This window comes from Xenopus laevis, chromosome 9_10L, assembly GCF_017654675.1.
Source record: "Xenopus laevis strain J_2021 chromosome 9_10L, Xenopus_laevis_v10.1, whole genome shotgun sequence".
NCBI classification, from domain to species: Eukaryota; Metazoa; Chordata; class Amphibia; order Anura; family Pipidae; genus Xenopus; species Xenopus laevis.
In genome coordinates, this window is record NC_054387.1 from 2,420,106 (window position 1) to 2,436,458 (window position 16,353).

A 16,353-nucleotide genomic window follows, 5' to 3' on the forward strand; every position below is an offset into this window, starting at 1 on the left:
CTGTTTTAAATCCAAGTGCAAATCTTCTTAGCATCCGGTTTTAGGAGACACATTGCAGATAATTCAGATTAATCCAACACTGGCCTGCGGGGAGTTCAGACTGTCACTTTCATGTGACACAAAGAGGAAGCTCCACTTCCCCTTCTTTCATTAGAAATACATGTTGACTGTACATATATATCCTATAGGAAGCCAACGCCGCATCCAGTTTATATTTGCATTGTGTCCGTGCAGTAGAGTGCAAGCAGGCAGGGCCAGGATTATTAACCCTAGGGGTAACACGTTTGCTTCTTGTTACAGAGCAATAACCTCATACCTCCCAACATTTTGGAAATAAAAAGAGGGACAAATAAGTTGCTGCAGGAATCGTGGCGATTGTTTGGACCACGCCGGTTTATGTGACCACACCCCCTAATTGCCATGTTGATTTTACAAAATTTGGCAGGTTATGAAAGTTTGAACATATTTCTTTGTTTTTTTTCTCCAGTCATTCCAGTTTTGCTAATGAAGGTGAATTGTGAGTCTAACTTCTCCCTAGGGACCTGTTCTCTTATATTGTTACAATTACCTATTTGCTTATCTAGAATTTGTAACAAAAGTATCTTATCTGCAGCTGTGGCTGTTCTGGGCTGTCTGCCAAAAGCCAATTAAGTTAGAAACTTTGTATCTTTTTGTGGCTGTTCAGTGCAGAGAAAATCAGGACTTTCCAGTACAAATGATGGAACTGTCTCTGGTGTGTAGTGGGCAGGATCTGGGGTGGGGCTTAGGGGCCCCCAAAAATGTTGCTGTACACCTACCTCCCAACTGTCCCGTTTTTAGAGGGACAGTCCCTCTTTTGACAGCTCAACCCGCAGTCCCTCATTTGTCAGTCCTGTTTTTTCTCTGCACTGAACAGGCAGAAAAAGAAACAAAGTTTCTAACTTAATTGGCTTTTGGCAGAGAGCCCAGAACAGCCACAGCTGCAGATAAGGTACTTTTGTAACAACTTCGAGATCAGCAAATAAATCATTGTAACAATATAAGATAACAGGTCCCTGGAATAACTGGAAAAAAAAACACAGAAATATGTTCAAACTTCCATAACCTGCCAAATTTTGTAAAATGAACATGGTAATTAGAGGGTGTGGCCACATAAACGGGCGTGGTCACAAATGTCAACGCCAACTATATTTCCACTCTTTTTATTTCCAGAATGTTGGGAGGTGTTGTGTGGCCCCGTGATGTCTAATGGCGTCTCTGCTGGGCCCCATTTTTCAGGCCCCCAAAATGTTTAGAGGTGAATCTTTTTAATGAAATATTGAATGAAATTGTATATGAATTGTGGCCTCCTGCTACATGACTGTCCTACTCTCATCCACAACTCGATCCATTCCTTCTCTTTGCTCAGAACTTTCATTAAAGGCACCAGTTGATTCATTGATACAAAACTTCTGCACAATCTGCCCCTGGATTGCTCAGTCCCTTTAAATCCCCAGCACTTCCGGTTCGTACGAGTCCCGCGGTAATGACGTCAGGTTTAAAGGCAGCGCCCGCAGCTGTGATTGGCTAGCCAGACAAACAAAAGGGGAAGCAGATCGCGGGCCCCTAGGGGCCAATTCCTCAAAGGCCGAGCAGAATTTCCGGGGACACGGGAGGGGTCAGGTCCAGTCTCGGTCTCACAGTCCCCCGGTGTCCCACCCCGGCTCCGATCAGCTGTCAGTGTCAAGGACACGCCCCATCCGCTGTGTCAGACCAATGAGAGCGGCCGATGCTGGCAGGTGCGGGTGTTATTGTTTTGGGCAGAAGTTAAAGGCCTGAGAGACTGAGAAGCTGCCCGACACTCGCTGCCCTCACACTGGCACTTCCGCTCTCACAGCCGGGGACACTCACTGACACCTCCCCGACCCCCAAACCTCAGCTCCGACCCCAAAACACCCGCTGGGACCCGGGAACTCGGGGAGAAGCCCCCCATGAGGAGAGACATGAACGGGGTCACCAAGAGCCGCTTTGAGGTGAGTGAGGGGCGAGTGGGGCCCCTGTGTCTGACTGTGTCTGTAACTGTGTATTTATGTCTGTCTGTATGGGAGGAGCCTGTGTCACTCACACTCAGCTAATGGGCCCAGTGTCACTCACACTCAGCTGATCTAATGGGTCAGTGTCACTCACACTCAGCTGATCTAATGGGTCAGTGTCACTCACACTCAGCTGATCTAATGGGTCAGTGTCACTCACACTCAGCTGATCTAATGGGTCAGTGTCACTCACACTCAGCTGATCTAATGGGCCCAGTGTCACTCACACTCAGCTGATCTAATGGGTCAGTGTCACTCACACTCAGCTGATCTAATGGGTCAGTGTCACTCACACTCAGCTGATCTAATGGGTCAGTGTCACTCACACTCAGCTGATCTAATGGGTCAGTGTCACTCACACTCAGCTAATGGGCCCAGTGTCACTCACACTCAGCTGATCTAATGGGCCCAGTGTCACTCACACTCAGCTTATCTAATGGGCCCAGTGTCACTCACACTCAGCTGATCTAATGGGTCAGTGTCACTCACACTCAGCTGATCTAATGGGCCCGGTGTCACTCACACTCTGCTAATGGGCCCAGTGTCACTCACACTCAGCTGATCTAATGACCCAGTGTCACTCACACTCAGCTGATCTAATGGGCCCGGTGTCACTCACACTCTGCTAATGGGCCCAGTGTCACTCACACTCAGCTGATCTAATGGGTCAGTGTCACTCACACTCAGCTGATCTAATGGGCCGAGTGTCACTCACACTCAGCTGATCTAATGGGTCAGTGTCACTCACACTCAGCTGATCTAATGGGTCAGTGTCACTCACACTCAGCTGATCTAATGGGCCGAGTGTCACTCACACTCAGCTGATCTAATGGGCCGAGTGTCACTCACACTCAGCTGATCTAATGGGCCCAGTGGGTGAGTCCAAGATATTCCTTTACCTTTTTGTTAATTTGGGACTCGGGGCTTATGGGGTCTCAGACATGTGGTTGGCTGGTTGGTGAGTTGGGGGTTCGGGGTCATTAAACCTGTAAACCTGTAAATCTGTGGAATCTCCTGAATTCCTCACTCGCAGGACATCACCTGTGTCTGGATCACTGGGACCAATAGGAGAGGAGAAGAGTCGGGGGAGAGGGGTCGGTTAGTTGGTCGGAGACATTGGGGTGCGGTGTGAATACAATGTAACGTCATTTTATGGAATAAACCCCAGGCCCAGAGCTTTCCAGTTTGCTCTTTTCGTTGCCAGGGTCTCTCTACCTTAGTAACCAGCCAGTGGATTCCTTCCCACCTGCCAGAATCTAAATCGCCGGCGGGATGGCACTTGGAGTGACTCGTTTTCTGAAGTCGCCTGAAGTTTCTGCAACCTACAACCCGCATTCTTACCCGCTTGGACCCCCCGACCCGCAAGTACCTTATCCACAACCCGAACTCGCGACCCGCTGACCATCAAGAATCAGGAAGTGCTGTCCTTGTAAACCGGAAGTGACATCATCGGAAGTAGGCGTGATCAGAAAAAAGGAGTAAATATCACTATTGAGATGACCCACGACCCGCAGAATCGCCGACCCGCATCTATATCCGCACCCTGAACTTCTACCCGCAAGTAGAAGTTTCATGATCATGCCGAGTGTTTTTATACAGGTCATGGAACTCTGAGGTGAATTCGTCTATATATATATATATATATATATATATATATATAATATATATATATATATATATATATATATATATATATATATATATATATATATATATATAGGGGGTCAGTGACCCCAGCATCCAAACAAACGATGGCTCTGTGAGGCTACAATGTTATTGATACTTTGTACTGTGTATCTTTCTATTCAATCCCTCACCTCTTCCTATTCCTGTCTCTCATTCAATCCACTGGCTGGTTACTAGGGTAGAGAGACCCCGGCAACTAGATAGCCAATAAAAGAGCAAACTGGAAAGCTCTGGGCCTAGGGTTTATTCCATAAAATGGCGTTACATTGTATTCACACTGCACCCCAATGTCTCCGACCAACTAACCGACCCCTCTTCCCCGAAGGGTAGCGCAGGTTTTTGCGGGTACCCGACCCGCTTCAGGACTCTATTGTGTGCCTCTACGCTTAGATTGTAGCCAGCTGGAAGGCATTGCAGGGAAATTAGTCGCCCGAAGAAGTGGTGATTTGTTGCCGGGCGACTAAATCCCCTGTCTCTGCCCTAATGAGAGAGGCCAGGCCTGTGCAATTTTGGGGAGGGGAAAGGGCTGGAGGTGGGGCCCCTGTTGTGTTGGGCCCTGGGCAGTTCCCCCTTTGTTCCCCTTTTGTTTGTTAATTAAAGTGACAGTTTAATGCAATAGTAACATTGAAATTAAAGTGATCCGGGCTTCATAGTTCTACTGTACATGAGTACTGAGTATAAAGCAGCTGATACTACAATATCTACAGTACAAAAACATCTAGGGCAATGCACGGAGTGCTCTGATTGGTTCTTCTCTGTGCCCTCACATGTCACATGCACCCAGAAGTATATTCCCAGCCCTATGGAGACATTAAAGGGGTGCGTTAACTTTTAGTATGTTCTAGAATGGCTAAGCAACTTTTCAGTTGGTCTTCATTTTTTCTTTTCTATAGTTTTCTTTTCTATAGTTTTTGAATGATTTGCCGCCCTCTTCTGACTCTTTCCAGCTTTCAAGTTGGGGTCGCTGACCCCATCTAAAAAACAAATGCTCTGTACGGCTACACGTTTATTTTTACATTACTTTCAATTTAGCTCCTTCATATTCCAGTCTCTTATTCAAATCAGTGCATGGTTGCTAGGGGAATTTGGATCCTAGCAACCAGACGGCTGAAATGACAAACTGGAGAGCTGCTGAATAAAAAGCTAAATAAGTCAAAAACCACAAATAATAAAAACTGAAGGCCAATTGCAAATTGTCTCTGAATATCCCTCTCTACATCATACTAAGAGTTAAGTTAACCCGTTAAGCATCAGGTTGGGGCTCATGCTGTGTATAGTGAGTACTCACGAGTCTCTCTATACAGTCACATTTCTTACTACAATAGTCAGTTGAGATTAAAAGGATTTTGGGGCGCCAAATCAGAACCCAAGATTTATTTTGGATCCCATTTAAAAAAAAAAAATAGAAATGTAAGAGAAAATCTAGGAAATAAACCTTCTCTGCTGAACATGAAGCTCCGTCTCTATAATTTACTGGAATATTATTGGAAGGGAAAATATCAGGCGCATCTTTGGCTTTGCCGTTTTCTCTGCGTTCTGGAAATAACTGCGTGACTGTTGCATGTGCTGCTTCCCATGAAAACAAGTTGCGCCGCTGCTTTGTGACCCACGGAATTATGTCCCACATACAGACCGTTACTTTCCTTTATATAAGAATTAACCCTTTCACTTTCCACTTGTGCCTTCCCAGCCCTGTGCTGCCCAAATACTCATTTACTAACGTGGTGGGTCAGAAAGCTGTTCTCTGATTGGTTGCTATGGATTTAAATGTCTTTGCTCAGACCTGTCTCCCTCTGTACAAGTATTTGTTCTAACCAACCATAAGGGTCCAATAGAGTTGTTGGCCTTGGGTGCTCTATAGAGGTTTCAGCCTTGGGTGCTCTATAGAGGTTTCAGCCTTGGGTGCTCTATAGAGGTGTCAACCTTGGGTGCTCTATAGAGGTGTCAACCTTGGGTGCTCTATAGAGGTGTTGGCCTTGGGTGCTCTATAGAGGTGTTGGCCTTGGGTGCTGGCCTTGGGTGCTCTATAGAGGTTTTGACTTTAGGTTCTCTATAGAGGTGTTGGCCTTGGGTGCTCTATAGAGGTGTCGGCCTTGGGTGCTCTATAGAGGTTTCCACCTTGGGTGCTCTATAGAGGTGTTGGCCTTGGGTACTCTGTAGAGGTTTCCACCTTGGGTGCTCTATAGAGGTGTCGGCCTTGGGAGCTCTATAGAGGTGTCGGCCTTGGGAGCTCTATAGAGGCGTCGGCCTTGGGTGCTCTATAGAGGCGTCGGCCTTGGGTGCTCTATTGAGGTGTCGGCCTTGGGTGCTTTATAGAGGTGTTGGCCTTGGGTGCTCTATAGAGGTGTCGGCCTTTGGTGCTCTATAGAGGTGTCGGCCTTTGGTGCTCTATAGAGGTGTCGGCCTTGGGTACTCTGTAGAGGTTTCCACCTTCGGTGCTCTATAGAGGTGTCAGCCTTGGGTGCTCTATAGAGGTGTCGGCCTTGGGTGCTCTATAGAGGTGTCGGCCTAGGGTACTCTGTAGAGGTTTCCACCTTGGGTGCTCTATAGAGGTGTCGGCCTTGGGTGCTCTATAGAGGTGTCAGCCTTGGGTGCTCTATAGTGTTGCTGTTTCCCCTCTTGCCCCGTATAACCCCCCTGTACCTACACCAACAAGTCAGAAGATCTGAGCAACCCAAGCTTGGTGCCTACCATCGGTTTTATTGCACAACAATATATTTCGGCTGCTTCTTCAGATCTACTAATGGAACAAAGGAAGAACCCGATCGGGCCGCTGTATTTCAGTTTGTCTTGCTTTTATAACGATCACTCGAGGAATGTCGCACAAAATATTATTCCCGGGGTTGTCACAACAAACACCGGCTTCTTCGTTTGTTAAAGGAAATGAGAAACAGAATATGTTCATTATTGTGCTATTTATGCCCACGGAAACAGAACAAGTAGGTACCAAATGACGTCTCTGTGACAGTCGGCAGAACTAAGTGGCTTCTTTAGAACACAGTGTGGCTCGTCTGTTGCAGAAGAGCAATGGGGCATTTTTAAGGGAACTCGCCCAATAATGGATGCTGGGATGCTGTACCTGTCCTTGAGTCATTACCCGGCTCGGGCGCTGGAGCAGAGATTCGGCAGAACACAAACTGGACGCGTATCAAGAGATTCTGTTTATTTTTAGTTAATAAGACCCAGTTGTGTAAGAGTCGTGCTTGGCCTTAGATGGCAAACGTCTCACGGTGGAATATTGTCCCAGGGGTCAGTTGTGACGCTCGGCCGGAGACTTTGGCTGAAAACCTTTGGCATCGTTCCACTGTCCCTGTATATAAGAAAGGGGGTAATAACGGGGAGCAGATTCACATGATACACCACATTTGCCCCAGAGTATTTGACTCTGGTTTTACTCTTTTTATTTTCTTTCTGTTTCAGATGTTCTCAAACAACGACGAGGCTCTGATTAATAAGAAACTTCCCAAGGAATTGCTGCTCAGGTAATGAACGTCATTGTATATGGGCAGTACAGCCTGCGGCATGCCGTAAATGAGCTTACAGGGAATGATGGGGACTCGGGGGCAATGGTAGACCCTGGGCCCCAGGATGATGCTTTGGGGGTGGGGGGATATTTGAGGGTGTCAGTAATGCCTCTCCTTCTCCCCAGGATCTTCTCTTTCCTGGATGTGGTTACCTTGTGTCGGTGTGCGCAGGTCTCTAGGGTAAGTGGAGGAACCGGGGCTGAACTCCTTATTGGAATAAACCATAAACCTGTCCGTGCGGAGCTGTGAGGGTCGGAAATCTGTCTGTCTGTCCCCACTGATGAAACAAACTGACAAACCATTGGGAGAAGACCCTCGTGCCATGAGCCTTAGGGCAATCACATACTGGGCTGTTTCGGGTATTTAAGTCGCCTAAAACCACGGCACCCCATAGATTTACATTGCCAATAGTTGGCTGAAAAAGGGAACGTACCTAAAACAGCCTTGCGTTCAGTTACCTGAAGGTTCCTGGAATATGGGAGGGAGCAGCCAAATTCCCACAGCCCACTGGCCATACAGAGTTAATTGCCCCTCTCCAGATTTACATGGCGCCCTAGACTTAATACACACAATCTGCTTTCATTGTAATCGCCTTTTGTAAAAGTGGGTATCAGATTTTAATCAGTGTCTGTCTCTTTAACTCCCTCCTGTGTCTGTTTTTTTAGGCCTGGAATGTTCTCGCTCTGGACGGCAGCAACTGGCAAAGGATAGACCTGTTTGATTTCCAGAGGGATATTGAGGTACAGTAGCCGCACGCTCCCAATCCTCATCTCCCCACTGGTTCCCCATTATTCTCATGCCCCCCCTGTGTCTTTATTCCTGCCCCTTCCACCCCAGCTCCCATGCCCTTCTCCCTATGCTTCTCTGAGCTCCCTCCTTTATTCTCCAGTATTGTTCTAAGGCCTATTGGATGCCAAGCAATTTACTGGCCCAGTGTTTTTAGGGAGAATGGTTCTGGTCAAAACCCGCAGTTTCCCTGAATCCCTATCCTGGCAAGCCCACCCCACCCCCACGCTGCCCCTTTCTTCCTCCCCCACTGCCCCGTATATAATAACCCTATGTCTTTGTGTTCATCTCCCAGGGCCGTGTGGTAGAGAATATATCCAAGCGCTGCGGGGGGTTTCTTAGAAAGCTGAGCTTACGTGGATGTCTCGGTGTAGGGGACAACGCTCTCAGGTACAGAGGGACAACGCTCTCAGACGCAGACAACTGGGTTTTCCTTTACTCCGTTTATGAACTGCTTTACTATTCAGTCTAATTCCCAAATTATACTTTGTCTGTGTTTTATCTCTGCAGAACCTTCGCTCAGAACTGTAGGAACATTGAAGTGTTAAATTTAAACGGCTGCACAAAGATCACAGACACGTGAGTGATGTCTTTTCTGTGCCCGGGGCAAATGTCTTCTGTTTTATAACCAGAACCCGTATATATGAGCAAAGTCTCCTTCAAGTCAGTGGATTTGGCGACTTCTGACCCTCCCGATTTTCCTTCTTCTCTGCAGAACGTCCACGAGCCTCAGTAAATTCTGCTCCAAGTTGCGGCAACTGGACCTGGCCTCCTGCACATCCATCACTAACTTGTCCCTCAAGGCAATCAGGTGAGTGGAGTGATGGGGGCAGGGCCTGGCCAGGCCGACCGGGCGCCCAAACCAACCCGGCGGCCACCGCGCCCCCTCGTGTGTGCACGATTGAAAAAGGAGAGAACGATGGAGGGGAACAAGACGTAGGGGAGGAGAATGCGGCGGAGGGGAGGAGAATGCGGCGGAGGGACGGGGAGGAGATTGTGACGGAGGGGAAGGGCGAAGAATGTGACTGAGTGGAGGATAAGATGACTGGAGGTAGCTGTCCAGCATCCGGCTTGTACCCTAGGCAGCTGCCTTTTCTGCCTACCCCTAGTTCCGGCCCTGGATGGGGGAATGTATTGTGCCGTTGTCCATCGTCAACATCGTCAACAGCTGCGTAGAACACACCCACTACTGCAATAATTATATAGAAAATATGTTCCGAGGGCTGACAATCCAATCCGCTCTGCTCCACACAAATTCTCCCTATCAGGGAATTCATAGGTTCTCCCACCCTAGTCACCCATACCCCTATATGTTTTTAATTTGTCACCCGTATAATGGTAGAAGAGGGGATCAGAGTGTGCTGAGTACTTTATTACTGCATAGGATAGTACTAAATAAACCCCCAGCAGCTAACTTTGCCTTTATTTCTCCCTGCCGCAGCGAGGGCTGTCCTCAACTGGAGCAACTGAACATCTCGTGGTGCGATCAGATCAGTAAGGACGGGGTCCAGGCTTTAGTAAAAGGCTGCGGGGGGCTCCGTCTTCTCTCTCTCAAAGGCTGCACACAGGTAAGTGGCCGCTATATACAGTGAAGGGATGGGGGAGTAAGTAGGGGGCCGTGCTCTGAAGTTTAAAATTAAAAATTCTGGAGGGGGTTAGTCACCTTTAAAACCTCTTATAAAGGCAAAACAATCCCTGTTTGCTGTTTTATTTTTTCCCAGAATTGGTAAATTAGGAGATGATGCTCTTGGCTGGCCCCTTTACTGCAAAACAGACTTCGTTTGTTAAATGAGCGACTGCTCCTGCTAAAGGACAACAGTCTGAACCAGCAGTGCAGAGAATAGAGACAAACACTGCTTTTTAAAGGAGAAGGCAAGTAGTTTACAACTTGGGGTGCCAAATGTTAGGGTGCCCGGGGTTATACCAGTGAGCACCATGGAGCGACCCTCTAATGGCTTCTTCTTTCTTCAAATTTCCTGGGGCAGACGCATGCGCAGTAGAATGAAATAGCGACTTTTTAGTTAAAGTTCAGCTTTTCACTCTTATGCGCATTGTGCAGTCGTCTGAAGAAAGAGGATCGTTCCGTGGTGCTCGTTGGTATAACCCCGGGCCGGTGCAGTTTTCTGCTAATAGGAGCACCGGCCCTGGGTTTCAGGTAAGTCAATACAATCACTTGGGGGTGCCTAACATTTGGCACCCTAAGTTGTAAACAACGTTCCTTCTCCTTTAATAGCAATACACATACAAATAACTTAGAAACCATAGGAAATTTGTGCTAAATGTATATTGCAAAGTTGCTTAGATAATGTTTTCTTTTATTTTGGGGTTGACTTGCCCTTTAAGTGATCCACAAACAGAACTAACAGTAGTAGAAGGAGGGTGAGGGGTCCAGATCCAGCCCAGGGGGGAATTAATAAAGAAAAAAAAGACCCTGTTGGTTATATGTGATTATTCTATTGCCCCGGCAGTGGCTGCAGGAGGGAAGAATAGTTGTGCCAAATTCTGTCCCTTCTGATCTCTCTTTCCTTGGCCGCTGCTCTCACCTCTGTTGGTTGGTCTGTATTTTTAGCTGGAAGATGAAGCGCTGAAGTTTATCGGCTCCCACTGTCCAGAACTTGTCACGTTAAATCTCCAGGCGTGTTCAGTAAGTAACCCTTGCAGCAGCCCACGTATGTGCCAACGGCAACAGCATTATTGTGGTTTATGTTACTGTGTCGGCACCGAGGGCACCGGGAACTGATACAAACTAGGGGTTTCGCCCCAATAATGAAATGACAGAAGGAGACCGGCCAGTGTCTTATGGCAAAAGAGAAAATGCCAACGTTAGTCTAAATATTCTTGTGTTGGGGGATGAGAGTGTCTGATGAAGGAGTGAGCCCCAAAACGTTACACTTACACCCGTTTGCATGTAGCCCCGTGTGCCAGTCATTCTTTCTTTTTCCTGGCGCCGATCCCTCTAACTTTAGCTGAGGCCAGGGGGTGCTGTGGGTCACCATTTGGGGGACGAGATTAGACGGTGAGACTCAGATTATCAGTCGATCTTCACCCCCCGTGTCTAATGTTCAGTCTCGCTGGCAGCTGCTCTTATTGTGTTGTTGGCATGACAATGACTGGCAGTCAGGGTTGGGCAGAGGCAGATAGAAGCCTGGCACCCTTCAGTTTCTTTCTCTCTATCTCAATTCTAGTAATTCAGTCTGTTTTGTCGTTGTACCCGTCTCAGCAGCAAATCACAGACGACGGTCTCATCACAATATGTCGTGGATGCCACAAGCTCCAGTCTCTTTGTGCCTCCGGCTGCGCCAACATCACAGACTCCATTCTCAATGCACTCGGACAAAACTGCCCCCGGCTCAGGTAAACTGCCCATTCCAGTTTTTTGGGGGGTGGTTGGAGCAACAGAAGGGTAGTGATCCCTTGTATGGAATCTCATTGTTCTCTATGGAGTCGTGGGCGTGTACAGCCACGTTAATAGTAAGTGCTGGTAGATCTAATGAGCATTGACTCTGGTACATCCAGGAACTAGAGGGGAGATGTTTATAGTCCTAAATCCAAGTTTATCTTTGTGCCCTTACACAGAATACTTGAAGTCGCACGATGTTCCCAGCTGACAGATTTGGGATTCACCACTTTGGCAAAGGTAAATTTATATTGATCCGTGTTCTTTTTATTATGGCCGTGTGTATGTGTTTGCCTTTGGGTTCCTACTCCGGCCGTGCTCCTACCTCTCCTTTTTTTTTTCACCTCCACCTAGAACTGTCATGAGCTGGAGAAGATGGACCTGGAGGAATGTGTACAGGTGAGATGCTGTCACGTTCTACTCCAGGGAATTGGCTTCACGTATTGGGGTGCTCCTCTTTGGGGCTGTAGGATAATCATCACTTCCATGACATGTAACGTCCCTGTGGTTCCAGAAGGGGGCAGGTGGCATCATATGGGGGTGCAGACGGGAATAGGGAACTCAGCAGAAACTCTCACATGTTGTTGGGACTCATATTAAAGGAGAAGGAAAGGTAAAAACTAAGTAAGTCTTATCAGAAAGGTCCATCTAAATATACCAGTAAACCCCCAAAGTAATGTTGCTCTGAGTCCCCTGTCAAAAGAAACAGCACATTTCTTTCCTTCTATTGTGTACTCATGGGCTTCTGTATCAGACTTACTGTTTTCAGCTTAAACCTCCAGGGCTAGGGCTTGAGCATGCTCAGTTTGCTCCTCTCCCCCCCCCCTCCCTTCTCTACTGTAATCTGAGCCCAGAGCTATGAGTGAGCAGGGAGAGACTCAGGCAGGAAGTGATGTCACACCAAGCTAATATGGCAGCTGCTATCCTAATCAAACAGAGCTTCTAGAGCTTTTTACTCAGGTCTGGTAAAACATTCTACAGAATAAATATAGCATTCTAGCTTGTACTATTGCAGCTAATCTATTGGCAATAAAATGCCTTCCTTCTCCTTTAAAAATACACAATCCACCGTCTTTCATCTGCCGCTTTGGTGTGACTAAATATTATACCGTTCCCTTCTCCTCCTAGATCACAGACAGTACCCTCATCCAGCTTTCCATACATTGTCCCAGGCTGCAGGTACTGGTGAGTATCACTTACTGCTTGTGACTGTCACATTTCATCTCTGGCAGTTAGACAAGCGACGCACTGGATCTGTAAACATCCTAAACGTTGGGTCTGGGCAGTCGCAATTCTGGTGAGGGTCCCATTTGTGACCTGAAATATCAACCTCTGACATGAAATGGGTGTAAAATTGCTCTTCTAAACCCTTTTAGCGATTTACATTTCGTTCCACTCTTGATATTTGCTGTTTTTCTAATGAATTTAAAACGACAACAACGCCACGTGCTGTTCATGTCGGCCAAATGGACACGGTAGAAAATGAATTTAGTGAGGAAAGCAACTACTTGTGACATTGCTCTGCTTATAAGTGACCAGAAAAAGTCTGACGACTCTTTTCTCTGTTCATTAAGTTCAGTAAAATAGAGTATTAAAGGCTGTAGATGTTTTATCTATAGGGGCGCATTGCCTGATGGTAGCGCTGATGTGTATTTATATAATACACAAAAGCCATGAATATCCTGTAAATTATATCCTTATAAACAGTGAGTTCTGATGTCATCAGTTATAAACGGTGAGTAGTGATGTCATTTCTGTCACATGACTCACTAAAATTTGTGTATTATAATAAATAAAGTACCCCCAGTTGCAAAATATGAGGATATTAGAAGTTACCTCGGAGTTCCATGACCTGTATAAAAACACTCGGCCTTCGGCCTCGTGTTTTTATATGGTCATGAAACTCCTCGGTAACTTCTAATATCCTCATATTTTACAAGAGGGGCTACTTTATTCACTATATATTAAGTGATCCCGATGCACAAAATCCTAGCCACCTGCTTTGCTTTAACAAATGGAAGCTCTGCTTTCAGGTTTATGGCTGTAAGGGAGTTATTTTTATTTTCCTTTCATGGCAACTGCCATAAATCTGACAGATAGAGGCTTCCCTTACAACCTGCCTGAACCCACCAATTGTGCCGCCCAATGATTTGCCCTTTTGGTTTATTGCTTCTTTCCCAAATAGGAAATGTTTACCCTTTCTTACTTGATATTATAGAAGACCAAGCCTTTTTTTAAATTAATTGCAGGTCTTTGTACTTTTCCAGCATCTCAAAATCTGGCATTTAGGTTTAGAAAGCCCTTTCCTTTCTCCGCAGAGCCTGTCCCACTGTGAGTTAATCACCGACGACGGGATCCGCCATTTAGGGAACGGAGCCTGTGCCCACGACCGGCTGGAGGTCATCGAGTTGGATAATTGTCCCCTTATCACCGACGCATCTCTCGAGCACCTCAAGAGCTGCCAGAGCCTAGAGAGAATAGAACTCTATGACTGCCAACAGATCAGCAGAGCTGGCATCAAAAGGCTGCGGGTAAGTTTATGCCTTTTAGTCTGGAATGGAAATCCTAATTTTTTGGAGAGGGGTATAGTAACATTGGACCTGGCATTGGGTTTCCCCTTTAAATCCATAATAAAAATGGGTCCTGGTAGAGATCTCAATGTCTCCCTTAGAATGGAGATTAGACTGAGCCAATGGCAGAGAGAGAAGGGCCCAAGCTATAGGTTGGCAGGGGAGTTATTTGCCTTGCGTTCCCCATCTATTTCTGCCTACCCCAAGTACTGAGCTGTTAACATTTACAGCTTTCCCATTGGTCCAATATCTGGTTCACAGTAAAATAACGTTGCTCTTTAGAGTTTTTATACTCCGGCAAAAGAAAGATCTGTGGGAATAATGAGCTGCAACTGTCAGTGGAAATGTTAAGAGATATCACCGAGGCATACTTCCCCTTTAGATTGTAGAGCGCAGGTTGTTCCCCAGTGATGCTAACGGATGTCCCCCCCATCTCTTTCAGACTCATCTTCCAAACATTAAAGTTCATGCCTACTTTGCCCCCGTCACCCCTCCTCCGTCAGTGGGGGGAAGCAGACAGCGCTTCTGCAGATGTTGTGCCATTCTATGAGACAAGGGACCCCTCGGCTTCCCCCACCCACGTGGGGCTTCAGACGGACTCATTCAGCGGAGAATGCGCCAACTGGGGGCGGTGGGGGGAGAAAATGCCACTTCTCAAGAGAGAAAGAGCTCATCCACCCTCTTCTCCCCACTGTTAGGGTGTGGTTGGGCTCACCCCATTATTTTCATTTTATTTTTGTTTTTTTTTTTATTACCTGAGAATATTTGAGTTGAGGGTTTGCCTTGAACATCTGGGGAACCCCACAGCACTCCGGGGAGCTATTCCCCCCAACATAGGAAGAGGGTCAGCTGCTGCATTCGGGTGGATCATCAGATTTGGGATTTAGGGGAACGGCCTGCCCCCCCTTTACACCATCTTTCCCTGGTCCTGTATCAGCAGAGGCTTTTTGTTTTATGATGATGATGATTATTAATATTGGTGACGGAACCAACTTTGTGCCTCTGGTGGGATGGGGGACACGGTTACCCACTATCCTGGCTCAATGGGAGCAGACGTTTCTGTTATGGACATCAGACCCCACCCAAAGATGGACCTTCACATGAACCCCTTCCTATTGCCCTCGGCACCCTCTTTCATTGTACCCCCTGGGGGAGCGTATGGCGGATGCTCTCCAGATCCTTATAATGCATTCCCCGAGAACCGAGAACAAAAAGAAAAAGTAAAAAAAAAAAACAATTATATAAATATATATAGAGACTTTGTACAATATAATTTTAATGACGTTGCGGGTTGCTCCCTCCTCACACTCATGTGGATGTGAAAATGCCAATTATGGAAATCTTAATTAAAAAGCAACGAGATGCGATTGGTCAGGGGTAATCGGCGAATGAGTTGTGTGTGTGTTTCTGGGTCCATTTGTCCTGTCCCGATTATATGACTTGCTCCACTCCATGTCCATTGTCTGTGCTTGTTCCTAAGGTCCAGTCAACTAGTTCTGCACAAGCTCCACACTAACAACCCCAACTTCAACTCCCAACATCTCAGTAGTAGCACCCCGGAAATGTCCAGTTCTGCAGTACCACACAGAACGTCACCTTCTCTGTAGCTGCTCATATACATCAGTCTTGCTCTGGCTCAGAACCTACCAGACACTCCTGCTCCATTCTGCCTTGTGCTGTGATACCATCAGGTTCTCCTTTCTTCAGTCCAAACTTCCTCCATCCACTAGATCTAGGCCCTGCTCATGTTCACAACCCTTCTTCCTTTCTGCTGCACTTCTATATCTTACTCTTATTCAATGGAAGCCAGTCCTATGCATTAAATACCTTGGCTTGGCTCTATGAAACCACTTGACTATGGCATTGCCTCACCTAAAGATGGCGCTACATTGGGACATTTACATTGGCTCTCTCCATATCCCAATCTCATCATTTTCCATAGACCATGAATCAAGACTGGTTCTAAATAATGTTAATGGTTCCATTTGCTTGGCCAAAACCAGCTGAGCCAGTGTTCTTTGGTGTTGCCATCTGTGGCCTCATAGGGCCACATTTTCAGAGCTGAACCAACGTTGGCCAACTTGATCCATTCAATGACCGCACTCCAATGAAATATTGCTGGATACAGACCCATGTAGACTTAAAAGTAAAAGCAAGTTTTTTTTTGGAGTGCAGTTAATAAATGTATTATGAGGCAGTGATTGGGAACACCGGTGAGAAGGGTGCTCTTCTTCATTGTCAACTGGCCAATTCATAAATGTGCCTATGTGGCACATTTATGAAAAATGGGAGCAGAAATCACGTCTCTTTGATGGAGCAGACCACATAGAGACGGTTAC

At 46.7% G+C, this 16,353-nt stretch overlaps 1 protein-coding gene across 2 annotated transcripts; it reads left to right on the forward strand.

Annotated features, from left to right (window-relative positions):
• The first annotated feature begins 1,186 nt into the window (after window positions 1-1,186).
• On the forward strand, window positions 1,187-15,395 carry fbxl20.L (F-box and leucine-rich repeat protein 20 L homeolog). 2 transcript variants are annotated; one of them, XM_018234463.2, is made up of 15 exons: window positions 1,187-1,991; window positions 7,158-7,219; window positions 7,387-7,441; window positions 7,927-8,001; window positions 8,343-8,437; window positions 8,558-8,626; window positions 8,763-8,858; window positions 9,489-9,615; window positions 10,617-10,691; window positions 11,268-11,401; window positions 11,624-11,684; window positions 11,799-11,843; window positions 12,573-12,629; window positions 13,763-13,975; window positions 14,457-15,395. In XM_018234463.2, the coding sequence occupies exons 1-15, from the start codon at window positions 1,950-1,952 to the stop codon at window positions 14,562-14,564; spliced, it is 1,314 nt and encodes a 437-aa protein (XP_018089952.1). In that variant the 5' UTR covers window positions 1,187-1,949; the 3' UTR covers window positions 14,565-15,395. The 2 variants fall into 2 exon arrangements, with proteins under 2 accessions (XP_018089952.1, NP_001087065.1); NM_001093596.1 differs by having other exon boundaries at window positions 1,572-1,991; window positions 11,271-11,401; window positions 14,457-15,228.
• Window positions 15,396-16,353: the final 958 nt, after the last annotated feature.

Coding starts and splice junctions, on each gene's coding strand:
- fbxl20.L (XM_018234463.2), top strand. CDS start 1,950: ATGAGGAGAGACATGAACGGGGTCACCAAGAGCCGCTTTGAG. Junction 8,859..9,488: donor TTGTCCCTCAAGGCAATCAG/GTGAGTGGAGTG, acceptor TCCCTGCCGCAG/CGAGGGCTGTCCTCAACTGG. Junction 13,976..14,456: donor CTGGCATCAAAAGGCTGCGG/GTAAGTTTATGC, acceptor CATCTCTTTCAG/ACTCATCTTCCAAACATTAA.